The sequence below is a fragment of the Nerophis lumbriciformis genome, linkage group LG08, assembly GCF_033978685.3.
Source record: "Nerophis lumbriciformis linkage group LG08, RoL_Nlum_v2.1, whole genome shotgun sequence".
NCBI lineage: Eukaryota > Metazoa > Chordata > Actinopteri > Syngnathiformes > Syngnathidae > Nerophis > Nerophis lumbriciformis.
Window position 1 is genome coordinate 21,222,867 of NC_084555.2, and position 19,928 is coordinate 21,242,794.

At 39.0% G+C, this 19,928-nt stretch overlaps 2 protein-coding genes across 5 annotated transcripts; one reads left to right on the plus strand and one right to left on the minus strand.

The window, feature by feature from the left end:
* On the plus strand, positions 1-13,090 carry trmt61b (tRNA methyltransferase 61B). Of its 3 annotated transcripts, XM_061968456.1 has the most exons (8): positions 16-120; positions 340-983; positions 2,443-2,545; positions 9,772-9,962; positions 10,036-10,127; positions 12,545-12,744; positions 12,816-12,890; positions 12,976-13,090. In XM_061968456.1, the coding sequence occupies exons 1-8, from the start codon at positions 105-107 to the stop codon at positions 13,008-13,010; spliced, it is 1,356 nt and encodes a 451-aa protein (XP_061824440.1). In that variant the 5' UTR covers positions 16-104; the 3' UTR covers positions 13,011-13,090. The 3 variants fall into 3 exon arrangements, with proteins under 3 accessions (XP_061824439.1, XP_061824441.1, XP_061824440.1); XM_061968455.1 differs by having other exon boundaries at positions 1-983; XM_061968457.2 differs by lacking the exons at positions 12,545-12,744; positions 12,816-12,890; positions 12,976-13,090 and adding an exon at positions 10,316-12,532 and having other exon boundaries at positions 1-983.
* Positions 13,091-14,124: 1,034 nt separating this feature from the next.
* spdya (speedy/RINGO cell cycle regulator family member A) lies at positions 14,125-19,638 on the minus strand. Of its 2 annotated transcripts, none has more exons than XM_061967950.1 (7): positions 19,484-19,638; positions 17,097-17,390; positions 16,934-16,992; positions 16,786-16,871; positions 16,312-16,483; positions 15,838-16,161; positions 14,125-14,549 (listed from the first exon to the last, which is right to left on the minus strand). In XM_061967950.1, exons 2-7 carry the CDS (start codon positions 17,362-17,364, stop codon positions 14,415-14,417), a joined length of 1,044 nt encoding a protein of 347 aa, XP_061823934.1. In that variant the 5' UTR covers positions 17,365-17,390; positions 19,484-19,638; the 3' UTR covers positions 14,125-14,414. The 2 variants fall into 2 exon arrangements, with proteins under 2 accessions (XP_061823934.1, XP_061823935.1); XM_061967951.2 differs by having other exon boundaries at positions 14,128-14,549; positions 15,831-16,161.
* Between the last annotated feature and the right edge of the window lie 290 nt (positions 19,639-19,928).

Sequence of the window (19,928 nt, forward strand, 5' to 3'; positions counted from 1 at the left end):
ATATCCATGCGTTTTCCCGCATGGTGACCTCTTCCCGGTGTAAACATACATCGTAACTTACAATTCTTTCCAGTCATCCACCGGGCTTATTTCCTATCCGATAAATGGTAATTCAGCACGGTATGTCGTTATATTCAATATAATTCAATGTATTTTTGATTTGTCTTTGGTCCATTATAATGAGGTTGTAGTTAACTTTAACCATAATGGCCAGTATAGGATTTTTCATGTTGTACAGACTAACACGTATTGCCACAGCCATGCCAGGATATCACAAAAACAAGGGTATTTTCATGCGTATACATTCAAGTACAATGGACATACAACGTTTTTCAACAGGCTGTTTGAAATGCAACAATGATTCCAGATACAACTCTGATCCATCACTGCTAAATACCCAACTGGTATCCAAACTGTCGAGAAAGAGATCCCTCTCTCCACTTGAGAGAGTCAGTAGCCTGCTTCCCCAGGATGTACTGAGCCCTGAGGTGACGCAGCTGAGAGAACAGTGCCAGCCACTTGAAGAGGATGTATGCATGCAAAAAGAGCATGCTGATATTTTGTCCACGCAAGAGCAAGGTACCGTATTGGACTCAAGAGATGAATCACTGTTTAAACAGCACGATTCAGATGCAAGCGATGAGTGGGATGTACATGCACAGTTGGACACATCAAAGACACCATTAAGTGCAAAACAATGTATGTCACCTACACTCCCACGAGAGACCACACTTTCATACGGGGAGCAGTTAGTGGCGATTTATCATGGGAAAAAGCATGCGGAGTTCAGGAAGATGTTCCAGCTTCAGACAGGAGCACGTCTGAACAGCAACTTGGGGGTTGTCCTGCATGACGACATAGCTGGGCACCCAGCGGGCCATTTCCAGAAGTCAAACCGAGGGTTTCCTATCTTCATACGACGTGCCAGTTTGGATGAGTATGTGCTGAGTATGAAGAGAGGTCCAGCTATCTGCTACCCAAAGGTATATGTAACATAAAAACCATTTTTTAACTTTATTTTGGTGATTATATTTGGTAATAGGGATGGGCAATATGGCCTACAACCAATCAATCTCTCTTTCTGTCTCTGTGTATTGAAATCAGCCTCCAGCGATTTAGTATTTGGCATATATATTATTATAGAAACATTTCAATTTGGTTGCTGACGTATGTGGTAACATATTGTGTCATGTCCGGGTGTATTATTTTCTCAAAACTATTATTAATCTACTTGCCAATTTACTGCTAATAGCCATTTACTTTCAGTTGTAAGATCATTGACTGATTATATTTTTGATCACAACATAATCCGACAAAAACATCAATAAATATTCCAATAATTTCCTTATTCCTTTGTGGCCTTGTGGTTAGAGTGTCCGCCCTGAGACTGGAAGGTCGTGAGTTCGAACCCCGGCTGAGTCATACCAAAGACTATTAAAATGGGACCCATTGCCTCCCTGCTTGGCACTCAGCAAATGATTCGCGAGCGCGGCCACTGCTGCTGCTCACTGCTCCCCTCACCTCCCATGGGGTGAACATGGGGATGGGTCAAATGCAGAGGATAATTTCACCACACCTAGTGTGTGTGTGTGACTATCGTTAGGACTTTAACTTTATTACATACTGTATAATATTTTGAGCAAGAGTCAATTAAATTGCCCAAAAATAACTAAAAGTTAAGCAAAAACTATTATTGGCTCTGATTTAAATCATTTGGTTTTTGCCCTAAATGTCATCCTGTCCAGGAACTTATTTCCTGAGTTTGTCAACAAAAAACAACTTTGTGATAATAAAAAATATTGATCTAATCACTGTAGTATCGACCATGCAGATACTATTTCATATTTTATTTATTACCTATTGCGTGGTTTTTATATTTATGTTGTAAGTAATTTGTGCTTTTAACTATAGTGTGTGAGTGCTCCGTTTTGTTGTTGTTGTTGTTCTATTTATTTATGAAACCCATTTTAGCTGCCCTCTTGGCCAGGTCAATCTTGCAAAATAGATTTTAATTTCAATTACTTTTTTACCTGGTTAATAAAGGAAAAAGAAAAAAAGTGTACATGAGATCTGTCGATACTTTCATCGATCTGCCCACCTTTGTTTACATTCAAGAGACCTAGCTTAGTAATTAGCATGGCTTTTTGTATCCTCCTTCCATCTGTAGTGTAGCTTGTTTAGTTATTCCTCGTCCTCCAGTGATAATGTACATCTAAGAAATTGTATTTATTTGCCGCCGTTAGCTGCTAGCAAGAATGCGACAATGCGGTCGTTCACTTTTCGCTGTGAAGTGTGCGGGGAAACAACATGCATTATTTATCACGATTGTATTAAAAGCTCTATCGTCAGCCAAATGTATTTGATAATATTGCATATTGTTCAATCCTTAAATTGAGGTTCAAGCTGTTGACAGATATGGTGTAATCTGCTTCTACCACTCAGGATGCCAACACTATGCTGATGATGATGGACGTCACAGAGGGAGACTGTGTGCTGGAGTCGGGCACTGGTTCTGGGGCCATGTCTCTGTTTTTGTCTCGAGCAGGTCTGCACCCACCATACTGTCATCATTAGCATGCTGAACAGATTTGTCAATTAGACCACCACCTGAGCTTGTAATTAACTGCCAAATGAATTTATGTTAATACATCAGCAAGTAGAAACTATTAAACGTAAATTATACCTTTAATGCCACAATATAAGAATTATCCATGAATTTCTGAGTGAACTTTTTTACTATAAAGTATTAAAAAGCACATGATTATTTCTCGATTAAGATGTCAAATGACCACTATTTACTTGCTGTCCTGAATATAAACATATCTTAGTTTTTAATATTGTCCTTGATTAGACAAGTCCAAATCATGGGTTTGAATTGGGGGCTGGTATCTGCTCTTTTCAAACGATCGGCTAATGAGCTGCCGAGCCCACACCGGCTCAAATTTGAGAGCGAGCTGCAACAAACCTGTTGTCTACCCACATTGTGAAACTGCTTTTAAGTTACTAAGCTTTACCACCATGGCGGTAAAGAAACTGTTTCTTCCAAGTATATTATCACAGGAAGACTACAAGAAATGAATGGCAAAGCATGCTACACACCGAGCAGGGTGACACAAAAAGCTAACCGCTAAAGCTATGAAGAGGGGTGATTGATCAATCCAGATGTTGACACTATCAATACATTTTATAGTCTCAATATAGAAATGATACAAAAGTGATAATATCAATATTTTTTCTTGGTATTATTACAAAATAATTTGTGGCTGTTTTCGTTATTGCTTACAAACTCAGGGAGTAAGTCTCTGGATACAGGAAGGATTTGGGGTTGAAACCTAATTGATTTAAATGGGAGCCAATAGTAGTTTATGTTTAGTAATCGTGCACTAGCAACTTTATTTTATTAAAAAAATGTATGTAGCATTCGATGCCACCAATTTGGTTTGCCATCAGATTTACAAAAATAAAAACAAATAAAAATGGGTTAACTTTAGTTGTTTGCTATAAAACATGTTCGGTTCTTTAAACTATTGTCAAAGTATCAGATCAGGACTCTAATTTAGGCCAAATGCCAGTTCAAAGATTGTTTCAAACATCCATCCATCCATTTTCTACCGCTTATTCCCTTCGGGGTCGCGGGGGGCGCTGGAGCCTATCTCAGCTACAATCGGGCGGAAGGCGGGGTACACCCTGGACAAGTCGCCACCTCATCACAGGGCCAACACAGATAGACAGACAACATTCACACTCACATTCACACACTAGGGCCAATTTAGTGTTGCCAATCAACCTATCCCCAGGTGCATGTCTTTGGAGGTGGGAGGAAGCCGGAGTACCCGGAGGGAACCCACGCAATCACGGGGAGAACATGCAAACTCCACAATCGTACACAAATACAAAAGGTGCCATATGGAATAATGTGGCCAGAAATGGTACTGCAATCACGGCCAAACTTCTGTATTCACTCGCTCTCTTCCTGACTGAGGTTGCCAGATAAAGTTAAAAAGTTAAAGTACCAATGATTGTCACACACACACTAGGTGTGGCGAAATTATTCTCTGCATTTAACCCATCACCCTTGATCACCCCCTGGGAGGTGAGGGGAGCAGTGGGCAGCAGCGGTGGCCGCGCCCGGGAAGATACGCAGCTGAATCCAGCTCGATCGACTGGGCTACTTCAAGGAACTTCAAACTTCCACTGCCTCTTAGTAAGAGTTGAGGTGCCGGGACCATAATAGCTGAATAGACAAGCGTTTTGTCAATAACAAATCTCTAACCAACATATTTTACACAACTATTAGGCTATTTTCAGGAAGAAGTACATCATGCCTGTATACAATATCACAACAAATGGCAGTCATATGGTTTTTGTCAGTACTATCATAAAACAAAGACTAAAACAAACTACAACCAATGCTAGCAATAGTTATACTGGTGAAAATAAGTAGAGCATGCTTATTAGCAGCTTAATGTACGCCCAAAACTAAAGAGGAGACATTTACCAAGGTATGCCTATAGGCTACACGAATGAGGGATTCTTTTATCATGTGATTTTGGCTGTCTCCATTAGGGATGTCCCGATCCGATATTTGGATCGGATCGGCCGCCGATATTTGCAAAAAAATGCGTATCGGCAAGGCATGGGAAAATGCCGATCCAGATCCAGTTTAAAAAAAACTCCGGTCCGTGTTTTCAACGCACCGATTTAAATAATACATTCCACTTTTCTGCTGCTCCCTGATTTCCATTCCGCATTTTCCAGCACACCTTCTACACACATGGATTCTCACGCAGTTGCTTTTAGCTGCTGGCATTACACGACAGGCTCTTCTCACTCTTTCCTGTCTCTCCTTCTCACAGACAGCAAGCGCACCTTCTTACACACGTCCCATGTCACGTCATACGTCACATACGTATACGCCCTCTCCCAGCAGAGAGGTAGCAGCATGGCTAACGTTAGCTATGGTGCTAGCGCAGCCGTGCGCGCCTGTGCAATTGCTATGGCGTCACATTAGTGCCAAAAATCCGAGCGCATAAAAACTGTTATCGCGCGCTGATTCTCCACTTCGTGCGCGCGTGGTGCCTTTTTGCGCGCGCGCCGTCTCGGTCTGTGCGCTGTCATGTTTCGTTTTGGCACTTTGGGGGCGGGTATGCTTAGACGGCCCCTTCTTTCTGATTGGTCAGGGGAAAAACGCTCAGAGCCAATCAGAAGTATAGCAGGGCGGGTCATCGTCAATATGTATCAAGATTTACGGAGGAAGAAGTGGATAAAAAAATGTCGCGCGCTGATGAAGGTTATTTCATACCACATAAACACAATACAGGGTAATACAAATAAATAATAAGACAACAAACACCATAATCACATCTTTCAGCCAGAACTGGTCCACCAGCAATAACATCCAACCATAACATTATTTTATAATTTCACTTCTTCTTGAACATTTGTTTTCTAATTTATGGAATTTCTTTTGATTCAGCCATAAAAGTAATGAAATAATCTTTGAATTTTGTTTTTAAAATGTTAAAAATATCCTTTTAATAATGTATTCTGAAACAGTTTAAAATAATCAGAGAACTGACTAACACTGACCCTACACAACTATGTTGCACAATTAAGTCTTTTTTTTTTTTTAAAGCGAAAGAGGTAATTTCAACAGGTACAGCATCCTATGTCATATCTACATGTAATAAGATTTGTAACAAGGTAAACCGTTTGTAAATTGGTCGAAAATCGAACAAGTTATGGTAATGTAATTTGTACATGTACCATTGACATCAATGTAATGATTGAGGCTAGCTGTCTGAGGTAAGATGGCTACAACGTTGCTACGCTGGAGAATCATTGGTCATATGAAAAATGCTCAGAGCCAATCAGAAAGGAGGGGCCGTCTAAGCATACCCGCCCCCAAAGTGCCAAAAAGAAACATGACAGCGCGAGGAGAGATGCCAGGAGTACACAGAGAGCGCACAGACCAAGACGGCGCGCGCGCAGAAAGGCACCGCACGCAAAAAGGCACCGCACGCAAAAAGGCACCACGCGCGCGCAAAAGGGTGTCGCGCGCGCGCGCGCACGAACTGGAGAATCAGAGCGCGATAACAGTTTTTATGCGCTTGGATTTTTGGCATTAATGTAACACCATAAATTGCGCACTGCTCAAACGTCCTCTGCGCACGGCAAATCTATGCCACGCACAAAATCAAAAAAAAAAAAAAGCGCATAACAATTTTCGACACACGGACACGACAGAGAAAACAGTTTTCGTCATCATTGTTCAAATATTGTAACGTCTGTCGAGACGCTTATCTCCATTCGGTGCCACACGTCCACACCATCAAAATGCCGAGGCAAACATTTCCACATCAACACCGTATGAAAAAATTAGTGATTTTTTTAGTTGTGATTTCCTTCTCTGCATGAAAGTTTAAAAGTAGCATATATTAATGCAGTATGAAGAAGAATGTTTTAATGTAGACACATAGAATCATCATACTGCTGTGATTATATGCATCACATACCTGCCAACTTTTGAAATCAGAAAAACCTAGTAGCCAGGGTCCAAGGGCCGCAGGCCCCGGTAGGTCCAGGACAAAGTCCTGGTGGAGGGTTCAGGGCTTCGCCCCCCGACGCAAAATGATTATTAGCATTCAGACAGGTTAAAATGTTGCTAAAACCATCACTTTTCTATCAGTCACAGTGACTTTTCAAAACAAAAATATTACAGCAAAAATCATATGGGTTGATTGGCATGTTTATTCTGTAAGCTAACTTCAATAGTTTGAAATTATTTTGACAGTTAATGCCAGTTATCCTGTCAACCTTTCACAAGACTTCAATTTGTTAATTGAAAGTATAAACAGTATAAACACTTTTTACAGTAAACAAATGGTAAAACAGTACTAAACAATTCCATTAAAAAAAAATTGGTGTCATTATTAACTTTCTGTCCAAGCTTGTATAATCTACTGCCTTGTTCAATTGTAAAAAATATTCTGTGCCTAAAATTCACATTTCTATCACAATTATCATACTGTAAACATGGTAAGCTAACTTCATTAAAATTAATAGTCCTGTCAATAGCATGGAATTACAATTCAAATGTAGTTTTTTTGTAAGCCTTTCAAAAGAATTCAAAATATGAAAAATTAATGAAAATTAATTTAAGCCATCAGACACTTGAAAAGTGGCACATCACATCTCTAATGTAATCATTTGAACTTTTCAACAGAAATAGCACTGCAAAAATATTAAGGACATACTTCTGTATTTTGGTAGTTATGCTGTCAACATTTAACAAGATTTCTTCAACTTGGACTTGAAAGCATAAATAGTATAAACACTTTTAACAGTATGTCGTGCTGTGAAATACAGCCGACAGGATTGCGCACCAAACACGAAGCAAGGCCAAAGCGCATGCACGTGCAGGAGAACAAAGGACTTCTTTCATTTAAGGTTTGTGATAAACCATCAAACTCATTCGTTAAAAGGACTCTATAGTAATATAAAGCGAATTTTTCTGGACATTATCATGCAAGAAAAGTTTATTTTTGGGACCGCGATCAAATCAAATCAAATCAAATCAAATCAACTTTATTTATAAAGATCACCGCGTAATGATTTTTAAAAGTTGCATTACAAACATTTAACTGTCCCATGTGATCAGCCAGTGCGATTGGAAATCCATGCTCAATTATTGCCTCCGTAAATAAAACTTCGGCATTTATCACATCCAAAGAATCTGTTTGGGCGACGAAAAACGTTGAAAGTTTTCCACTTGTATCGGTAGCAACGGCATTAGACTTGTGTTTTTTTGTCCCAACGTGGTCTTTTACATCGCTAATTCCTCCGTGTCCGATCGAAAAATCTTGTCTGCACAAGGTGCAATTCGCGTAGTTTTCACCCTTTTTTTTTTTTTAAATGAATGAAAAACCGTATTTTTTATCACTGCAACCGTAACCCGGAATAGGTTGATGAAAACCGTACGAATTACGGGAAAACCGGAGTAGTTGGCAGGTATGGCATCAAGTGTTCATTCAAGGCTAAGGCAAAATATGGAGATATATATCGTGTATCGCAATATGGCCTTAAAATATCACAATATTAAAAAAAGGCCATATCGCCCAGCCCTAGTTTCAATGATGCCATTTTTGTTTGTCATGTATAATTTTGTCTATTTTGTGTTTATCCTTGAATAAACATGTCAGTTTCTTGTTACCAACCATTGCGTATTATTCAAACTCCCCTAATTCAGCTGGCTAGTTGTTATCAAGAGTACTAAAACCCTTTTCAACATGATTCTGACAACTAAGTAGGCTAAATAACTTTAAACTTTAATACATGCTCGGATAGGCCAGTATCGGTATCGGTCAGTATCGGTATCGGATCGGAAGTGCAAAAACAATATCGGTATCGGATCGGAAGTGCAAAAACCTGGATCGGGACATCCCTAGTCTCCATACATTTCACGTCTCGTTTTGTTCCTGGCTTTGTCATGAATAAGTTGAGAATAGTAACGACACATTTTAGATTTACTAAGGTCTGACATGTTTGGTAACTTTACCAGTGGCAGTAGCCAGACGAAGAGGGCGGTGGATGTGACACACTCACAGACTTTCTAATTGGTCAAACGGTGGAGGGCGGGACATTGAAATGAAAACAATAACAAGATTTCGGGGATGTACCATATTTTTCGGATTAGAAATCGCAGTCTTTTTTCATAGTTTGGCCGTGGGTGCGACATATACTCCGGAGCGACTTATGTGTGAAATTATTAACACAATATCAAATAATATTATTTATCTAATTCACGGAAGAGACAAAGCAAAATGTCAGCAATCGTCACACACACGTCAACCAATAAGAATTCGGCGGGGGAGGGTCATGGCAGAAGTGCATTGTGGGTCATGGGATGCTAACTGCTATATGCTACTGCTGTAGCTATTAAAATGGATAATTTCTACATTGGCGGTAACTTATAAAAACTGACAAGGGCTGAACAAAAATGGCACCGAAAAGGAAATCATATACTGCAGATTACAAGCTGGACGTAGTGAAATATACAGCAGAAAACAGCGATCGAGCAGCAGAAAGAAAAAACGCTAGAGGCGCATACCAGGAGCGACAACGAGAAAGAAGATTTCATCGGATTTAGCGATCAGGAGTGACAGATTGTTTGGTAAACGTATAGCATGTTCTATATGTTATAGTTATTTGAATAACTCTTACCATAATATGTTACGTTAACGTAACAGGCACGTTCTCAGTTGGTTATTTATGCGTCATATAACGTACACTTATTCAGCCTGTTGTTCACTATTCTTTATTTATTTTAAATTTCCTTTCAAATGTCTATTCTTGGTGTTGGATTTTATCAAATACATTTCCCCCAAAAATGCGACTTATACTCCAGTGCGACGTATATATGTTTTTTTCCTTCATTATGCATTTTTGGCCGGTGCGACGTATACTCCGGAGCGACTTATAATCCGAAAAAAACGGTAAATCAAATTTTTAAATGAGCATATCCCGGCTGAACTACTGTTATTGGTTATAAATGTATTCAAAAAGAACATGATTTCTTAATGCCTTTTGACACATCAGGGCTATGTAGTGATGACTTGACAGTTGTCGTGGTTAAACTTGAGCCCTGTATATGGCTCCTTTAATTGTGTCAACACCATCACCATTCTCTTGCTGTACGTTACAGCGAGTAGACTTAGTGAAATGTTATCTGCAGGAAAACTAACTGACGCACTGTTAATGTGTTTCTCCCAGTGGGCTCCATTGGCAGCGTTTTGAGCATTGACGTCCGACAGGATCACCTCAAACAAGCCATGCTCAACTATCAGCGTTGGCGGGCCTCGTGGAGAGCGCGGCGTGGGGAGGATTGGCCTGACAACGTTCAGTTCCATAACGCTGACCTATGCACGGCGATGTCACTTTTGGCCGGTCAGGCATTCAATGCGGTCAGTGATGTTAGATGTCGGTGTTAGATTTGGTGACAGCAGTTGTTGTACTGATTGGAAAAGTCTGTTGCAGGTTGCTCTTGATCTGTTAAACCCACACCTTGTTTTACCGACGGTGATTTCACATCTGCACCCTGGCGGTGTATGTGCCGTCTACCTTGCCAAGTGAGTGCCAGTTTTTCAGAATGGGGAATGACAAATTATCTTACAAGAAGTTTGAAAATGATTATAATTTAAGGAAATATTTGTGTACATACCAGATTTGACATGGCTTAGTCAAGACTATCTGCTACAGAACAATATTAGTTTATAGTCAATGACTATAATTTATATTGATGTTTTTTTCTTTAAAGAAGACACACGGTAGAGAATGGATGGAATGATGGATAAACTGACGGCAATGTTGGAATAAAAAGCTACACTGGCAGAACAGCATCCTCACCTGGTTGAAAAAAGGCACGTTAGACCTTGCACTACATCATGCAGAACGTATCACATTTTTTTCGACTTATTAGTCCTACTTTATTCCGTAAAACCAGCATCCTCTACAGTAGACTATTGATTTTGTCCTATTTATTTTTTACAAGAGTGCTCTGCTGCTTTTAAGCAGTTTCTGCAATAATCTAGTCAAAGATCTTCTTCATGACAGTACTCTAGTGTTCTTAAGGACCCACTGGAGGACCCGTGTTCTATGTTTTCTAGCAAGGTTAAATGTCAATGCAAGGATTTGCCAATGCGTTTACTGAGGTTCAAGTTCCTGTATACGACAGGAGCACTCTAGTGTTTTTAGGAATTTGCTGCAAAAATGTTTTGTAAAAAGTTTTGAACTAATCTCGGCGGGCCAGTATGGTGTCATTCCTAGGCCGGATTCTCCCCCTGCGCTGCCAGTTTATTAGCACTGAACTACACAGTTTATGGTGATCTTAATATTGTATTCTTACATCTGTGTGCTTGTCTCAAAACAGAGGGTTCTCCTTCACCAGTCATGTTGTTCACTACAAAGATATTTAGTGTGGTAAAACACATTGGGCCTGATTTACTCAAGGTTTGCATGTACTAAACCACGTGCAAACTTGATAGCACACGCAAAACTAATCTACTAAACGTTTGCAAAGTGAATTGCATCTGTTAAGTTAGCAGTGTAAGGCGTTCAATTTATTTAGTGTCTGTATTCATTAATATGCAAAATATATGCTGATGCATCAAAATGCTTACAATACTGGGAGGAGAATATACAAATATAATTAGCACGTACAATGTCATTCATCAACACTTATCTAATCACCGTTTTGCATTTTATTTACCGTATTTTTCGGAGTATAAGTCGCACCTGCCGAAAATGCATAATAAAGAAGGAAAAAAACATATATAAGTCGCACTGGAGCCCGGCCAAACTATGAAAAAAAACTGCGACTTATAGTCCGAAAAATACGATAGCATATGTGGGAAGGGCGTGGAAACTTGTAAACGGCGCGTGCAACAGCAAAGGCAGGCAACAAACATGACTGTAGACACAAAGTTAAATCATGAAATGCAACCTGACCCTTGCAAAAACGATGCATATTTATTCGGGAGAGTCTTATTACCAATTTCCTTGATCCAGCCACACACAAAGAAATTGCAGACCTCCATGCTTTTCCAAGTTTTCATCTGTTTTGTCATGTAGAATGGCCTTTGGAGCACACAATAGTTTGACAACTGCACCGACAAATAATACTTTATCACTCGACAAATCTTTTTTTTTTTTGATAAAGTGTATGGATCTATTCCATTGCATATATTTTTTTTTCAAATCGGCTTTTTGCAGGAAGATATTGGCCCCCTGTGTACTCAGATAGTACGCGCACTGCTCGCTGTACAACAGCCATCTTAGCTTAGTTGACCACCACTGGTTTTCACTTCCGGGAAAAATATATTGTCTGAATACAAGCAATTCAATATCATTATTTTATCATTTTATTGCTGCTAGAGGATTTAGAAAGGCTGATTAAAACAATTGTAATTGATGTGTTTTGGTGTCCTTTATTTTTTAATGATGTTTGTGTTTTTAACAACTAATATATATTATTAACATATTTCTCATACGAAAAAAAAAGCGGAGTTAGTGCAGCCTCCCTCTAATGAGCGCACCTTTTAAGCGGTAAAAAAAAAAAGTGGTTTCATTGTAGATACACTGCAGGACTGCTTTTAAAATGCCCATGCGAAGTTGTACATGTCTCCTGCTGGTGAAAACACAGCAAAACGACACAAGGGAAGCATGATAACATGGATCTGCTGAGAGTGTCTCTGTGGTGATGCCCCGTACAGCCCACAAAAAAATTGCATTTAAATAAGGCCGTCTGCACACTTTTGCACTTTCAATTGCACTTTCACTACCGCCCGAATGCAGCTGAGATAGGTTCCAGCCACCCCCCGCGACCCCGAAACGGACAAGCGGTAGAAAATGGATGGATGGATGGGGTGTTCGCAAATCACACGCAACACGCAGACTAATAGTATACAATATTTTATAGCGCAAGGTATTTGTATCTTAGTAAATCGGGCCCACTGATCGTTTCTTTTCTTTCTTGTTTGTTTTCAAGTATAACACAAGTCATTGACCTGCTGGAAGGGATTCGGTGCTCAGCGCTCCCTTTGCTGTGTGAACGCATCTTCGAGATTCCATTTCGGGATTGGCTAGTGGCACCAGCCCTCCATAAAGATGGGCAATACTGCTTGAGAAAGGCTGCAGTTTCTAAAAAAGACCAGAAAGAAGAGGACACTTCAGATCAGGCTGGACAAGGTGATGAAAGTGACAGCATTTAAATGTATGAGGTGAAAAATATATCAAGTTGAACTTGTACCTGTATTTAGTCGCAGAAGAACATCCAGCCTTTGGGAGTATTCCCTACATTGCTCGACCTCACCCGGCGCAATTTAATCACACAGGTCAGCTAATTTTCAATAAGTTGTTGACCTATTATTGTTTTTCTTACATTGTCTTACATCTTACATGTTTGTCTTACATTTTCAGCGTTTCTGGTGAAACTGAGGAAGTTTGTGAGGTAGCTGCTCAGCCGGAAGAGAAGATTGTCATTTAATCCATAGTAGTTTGTAATATGTATGAAATACATCTTTTTTTAAAAAGGGCCAAGTGCTTTTGTTAAATATTACAAAAACATTTGTTCATCAATAGAGTGCAATTGGTCACTCAGAGTGCAATTGGTCACTCACTGAACTATATTGGCATTTTGGGTTCAGACACTCCACAACTGACATTTTTAATTTAGTTAATCCGTTTCATTAATGGGGCATATGTAGTATGTTTTATTTTTGGGCATAATTCTCCTTGCATAGCATCACACACACACACACACACATATATATTATTACCGTATATGTATATACATTCAGTATATATGTATGTATATATATATATGTATGTATATACACGTATGTGTGTGTATGTATATATATATATATATATATATATATATATATATATATACTAGGGCTGCAACTAACGATTAATTTGATCATCGATTAATCTGTCGATTATTACTTCGATTAATCAATTAATAATCGGATAAAGGAGACAAGCTACATTTCTATCCTTTCCAGTATTTTATTGAAAAAAACAGCATACTGGCACCATACTTATTTTGATTATTGTTTCTCAGCTGTTTGTACACGTTGCAGTTTATAAATAAAGGTTTATAAAAATGGCCTCTGCGCATGCGCATAGCATAGATCCAACGAATCGATGACTAAATTAATCGCCAACTATTTTTATAATCGATTTTAATCGATTAGTTGTTTCAGCCCTAATATATACATACATATACATACACGTGTATCAATATGTATATATATATATACATACACGTGTATAAATGTGTGTTTATATATATATATATATACATGTGTATATATATATATATATATATATACATACACGTGTATAAATATGTATATACAATATACAAACATTCCTATTTATAAATGGACATGATCCTCTGCTATATGACGCATATCACCTCACTGTTTGTTATTGTTATTATCATTATAATGCCTTTCATGATCCTTTTACATTTCACAATGTACTGGGAATTGGAAGGTTCTTGGGAGTTTCAGTACTTTCACGTTTTAACATATATATGATGAAAACAAACATTAACCAAAGTACAGATTTTTTAGAAAGATAATCTTTATTGCCAATTCAAGTGGCAGCAGTAAATAGTATAAGGTGCTGAAGGCAACAGTCCAAAACACCAACATCCAGTTATTTGACAGTAACTTCAGCATATGTGGCACAACTTAAACTCCATTCAACATTATTAAATTAATAAATAATTTAAATAAATAAATACCAAAAACAGTGTTTAGAATGAACAAGCCTTTACAACTATATTTAGTGTTCAATGTCCCATTAGCTCAGTTATATCCACTTAAGACTCTGTGGGGGTGTTGCTGTTAAAAACCTTTTGCCCACTGAGTGGGATATGGAAAAATGATGTTTGGAACACAACTGGTGTGATAAGAAGTTCTACTCCTCTTTGATCCAGTCCATAGAAGAGTCAAATGAGGAAGTGCTGGACAATTCATTGCCTACCAGAGGAGAAAAACAGAATAACACCATTGAGACATTTATTGATTGATCAGTTTCATTTTGTTTTAGGCAAATAGTAAATTGCTCTTAAAGTAAGATTGTAGTCGTGATCCAAGTTTTTATTTAACTATACAGTCTTGCTGATGTATTCATACCCCTTATTGGGGGACGGTGTGACGCGGTGAGGAGAGCGGCCGTACCAGCAACTTGAGGGTTTCTGGTTCGATCCTCGCTTCTGCCATCAAAGTCACTCCTGTTGTGTCCCTGGGCAAGACACTTCACCTTTTCTCCCAGTGCTACTCTCACTGGTGTATGAAAGAGAATGAATGTTTGGTGGTGGGCGGAGGGGCCAAATTGACAGCCACTCTTCCGTCAGTCTACCCCAGGGCAGCTGTGGCTACGTTTGTAGCTTAGCACCATCAATGTGTAAATGTGGAGTTTATGAATGATGGATTTTCACTTCTCTGTGAAGCGCTTTGAGTGTCTAGAAAAGCGCTAAATAAATCTAAACCATTATTATTATTATCTATTCGGCACAATTGTAATTTAAAGTCTTATCTACTTTTTTGGTTTAAGTAGAGCAATATTTAACTAAGTTTTACAGCTGGTATTAAACATAATAGAGTGAACTGCTGGTAGTATTTAACAAGTCAAAGTCATATTCAATACACAAATGCACATTTTTAGAAGATACTATACAATTACATGCTCAACCAGAGCCAGCCCAGGCTAAATTGGGGCTCAATGCAGAATTTACTATGGAACACCCCCCAACAATTTTTTAACACATTATATACACTTAATTTAATTTAATGTATGTATTGTACTAACAAATTAATGTAAAAAATATATTTTTGTGCAAAATACCAATTTTAACATTTCTAACTCGACTCTGACTTGGATTCGAACCCAATATCACCACGATAAGCACTAACGCTGTGCGCCTCGGGAACTAGTGGGGAAATTTGCCATTATATTCTTATCAGTGACAAAACTACGTTTGCGGTAAAATTGCATATGATGCGGCCTATCATTCCTTAATTGACATATTACATGCGCTTCTTTAAGCAAAAAGGGTCCAGCCACAGATCGTGGGGCCATCAGCACAGTGCGTAATCTGCGTATAGGAAAGGATGGCCCTGAACTCAATAGCCACTATTCGTAACATCTTCACTACAAAATGAGGTTCAATACAAGAGCTGTTTCTCTGATCGCTTTCTGTACTTTATAATTCATATTTCAACAAATCTATTGTAAGTGGATCTAGCAAAAGTACCAACCATGTACCGTGCAGCTGCAGGAAGAACACTGAGAATTGTTTTTGGTGTTGATTCTCTCCCTACATGGAGCAGCAGCCCTGGGTGGTGTTTTCTCCAAATTCAGCTGAGAGTTTAGTGGGAGTGTAGGAGGGTAACTTCTGAGGGTAGAAGAGAAGTTCAGCCGCTGATCAAATCCTTTCTTGTGGTCGCAATGGGCGCAGGGGACTGGAGAGGCTGCAGGCCCCCGTGGAAAATGCACTGCGTTTCTTTGGTCATAATGCCGCTGAGCACCGCTGTGGTGCTCTGAGCGCTCTCGCTTCCACACAAAGTGAGAGGGCATGATGGCCATCACCTGAAGAAAAAAAAGACATTAACAGAGACAAGGAATCAAAAGCGAAGCTTCTAAATTGAAAAAGTAACTGACTGAGCTTGTGGGTAAAAAAAAAAGATAACAACTACAACTATAACTTAAATCACTGTTCAGGCAAACATATTTGTGTACCTCTTCACAGCAGCGCCTACTGACTACAGCTCTGAACTCAATGCGAGCCCAGAGTTTGTCCCTCTGCTTGAGGAAAAGGGGAAACTTCTTTCTCCAGTTCTTTCCAAGCGCCCATGGAAAAATCTCATATTTACTCTCCTCTTCTTCTTCCTCCATGGTGTTGGCAAGATACCTACAATGCGAGAATATGAATTGGCTTTGCTGAGGAGTTGGTAAATAAATAATGCAGGCACTATACAATACAATTCTGGGATCATGTAAACACAGTGAACACAACATAATCTTGAATAATTGAAAGGTGTACCGATATATTTGATAGTGGCATTGTCTTATTTTGATTGAAATATAGTAGATAATAAAATCATGTATAATTTGTCCTAATAAGGTAACTAAATATTGGAATTATACCTCCAATGCAATTGTATACTGACTGTGCACGTGTACTCAAATAGTTTAAGCGTGTGGCGAACTTACAAGGCAATGAAAAAATTAATCTTGCTGTATTCTACAATGGAGAAGTGGGATCTTTTGAAGTAGACAAAAACCATGGCGAGGAGATACTGGGGAAAAAAGATGAGTTGAATTATCAGCACCAATATTGTTCAGAGATGTTGATCTTTACCTTGTCTGTTATTTTACGGCAACAGTCCATCCACAAAAAGTCTTTAATTAGGTCATCATCTGAAACATTGTACAACATGATTAAATATGAGATTTAAATATTTCAGTCATTTTGAGGGTAAGACACTTTTCTCAAATGATGCAATTCAATAGCAATTTCTCACCAAAAAGTTTGAAGTATGATGTAATTTCCCGTCGCTGAATTACAATGGTTGGTGGTAGTGTAATTTGAGAATAGTACATATCATTCCAGCAAAAGCTCTTTTCCGGCGGACCTTGTTTTTCCTGGGTGCTGGTTCTTTTGCGCCAAAGTCCTTTCCTGCCAGGGATAGAGTTCTGTACAGAAGCTACCCCACAGGTGATGGGAGTTTGACAACACTGAGCCGTCGGTTTCGTCATGCTCCTGCCTGGGTTCCGTGAAGTGAATGCCATTTGGAATTTCGACAAGGAAAGGAGATCTGTCAAGTCATGTGAAATGAAGAGTTTTCATTTTATTTACACCCAAAATAACAATTTGTTTGCAATGGTAATATTCTGCTTCCAAAATAATAATATAAAAAACCTTAACAGCAATTTTCAATATATTTTTATAGCAATACTGCAATATCAGGCAAAGAATTGTAAATTGTACTTTTCTACACATCTTGATAATATTTTGGGTGTGGGTTGAAGATGTTGCCTTGTTTGAGGGTAGCTGGTTGTGCTGGGGCATTGCGCGTCTGGATATGTGTCTTTGGGGCTTGGGTTTGTTGTGTGGAGTACATGTAAAACACATGAGGTGAAAATATTAACTCATGTGATAGGGAAAACAGGTAGGATTAAATGATTTGTTTCATTAACGTCGGAAGTTGGACGTCGGAGCTGGGAATGATGTCACAGCCGAGTTATGATGCCGGACACCGACATGGCCACATCCAGGAAAGCTATTCTTGCGCTTGCCTTATCGGAATATAAACAACTTCTGGACAAATATACACTCCTTCAGCAACCTTCAAACACGGTGGATAAAGAAGAATCACAGACGCTATTGCTATGAAAACATTGCAATTTACACTACAATAACAGTACCATGTACAAACGTCAAATAAAATGTTGTATACGGCTGATTTAGTGCGATAAAAAATAATTGAAGTGCTAATACCGAATATTATAGGAGCTTTCATTATTGTTTACACTTAGAGCAGTGGTGAGGACTCTACCGACTTTTCGAGTAGGAAATCTGACCTGGGGGGGCGTTCCAGTTGAAAATTCCCACTGCAAACTCCTCACGGTACAATTAAAACACACTATGAGATCCGCTTCTTCCTACTACCGTTCAAACATGTTAGATTGTGAATTTGATGACTTTCACACCACTTCCTGTTAGGTGTTGCTATGCATCACCTGGTTCCTCATATCCAGTGCCATCTCTCAGGTGGTGGTCGTCTCATCCTAGACTTTGTTGTTGTTTATTGAGTATGTCATAGTCAGCTCCACATCATACATGTAGTACATAATATACATACATATCTCCATTGAACAGTCTTGTGCTTAATGGCAATATTATTATTTCACAAAGAACAAAAGAAAATTTGATTAAGACAATAAAATTAAATTAAACATATCTCAAAAGGGTATAAACTTTTTGAATCCCCCTCCCCTTTTTTACAGTTACTTTAACTAATAACCAGTTTCCTCTGAACCACATTTTATCAAATTCATCTGGATCCACATAACTTAATTTGCCCAGAACAATGTGCTTACAATTCTCATTATATCATCACAAGTAAGTCATATAAGTCATTCATACTCATATTCAAAATAAGCCTAGACCTCACTATACCGAACCGAAATATTAGATTTGTACAATTTCTTAAAATGCTCAATGTTTGAACAGTGTTTGAGTTCATCACTCAGGCTGTTCCATATTGTCACCCCACAGACTGAGACACAAAAACTTTTCCTTGTGCTAAGTGCTAAAGCGTGTTTATATTTTGCCGTTCCTCTTAGGTTATACCCCACATGCCTTTCTATGAATACACTTTGAATATTTGCAGGCAATTGATAACTGCTTGCCTTAAGCATGATAAGCCCTGTCAAATATTCTACTAAATCAGGAAACTGCATTTACATTTTACCAAACTAACCGAAATAGCAGAGCAAACGAACCACAAATGACAAATGTGAACGCATGTTAACATCCACCAGCTCAGAAGTGATGGAGAGTGGGAAGGGACTGGAGTAACAACCTGGGCAACTCTGGCGAACTCCATGCCCAAAGGCTGGGCTAAATAACAATGGCGGCCACACTTACTATTGTTATCAATGTGACGGGTGTACACACTTTTGCTGTCCAAATATGGCTGTATAACCTTTATACCTTTAAAATATGACATTCACTTGGGGTTATGGTAGGATATAAAAAACAAGTGTTAATACTATTCCTGACATGCTACACAACACTTTGTCGCCGTAGCTTGTCCGAACAGATCCTACAGAAGCTAGCGTTAGCTTGAAGCTAACCAAAAGTTACATGTATAGTTGTAACAATTTAAACATAGAAGCTACATACCCCAACAGGTAACTATTATTTCAGTTTGTTCAACTAATCTTGACGGCGACGTCTTCGTGTGTCATTTCCCCCCTAAAAGTGTCCATTAGCGGCGCGTGTGTGAGGACTACGCGCCATTCCGCGAGCAAGCACGAGCACGTGGAGTGGTTGCCGTGGTAACCGTGTATCGCTCGTTCTCATGTTCCGCTCGCCTTCTGCGAGATAACCATCTCCGACCAAACTTACTAACGAGGTAAGCATTGTGGTAAAATGGAATGACAAAACTAATTTGATATTTATACATATGTACAATCTAAATCTTTATTGATGCAATGCGCATACTCGCCAACTTTGAGACCTCCGATTTCGGGAGGTGGAGGGGGGCGTGGTTGGGGGCGTGGTTAAGAGGGGAGGAGTATATTTACAGCTAGAATTCACTAATATATATATATATATATATATATAT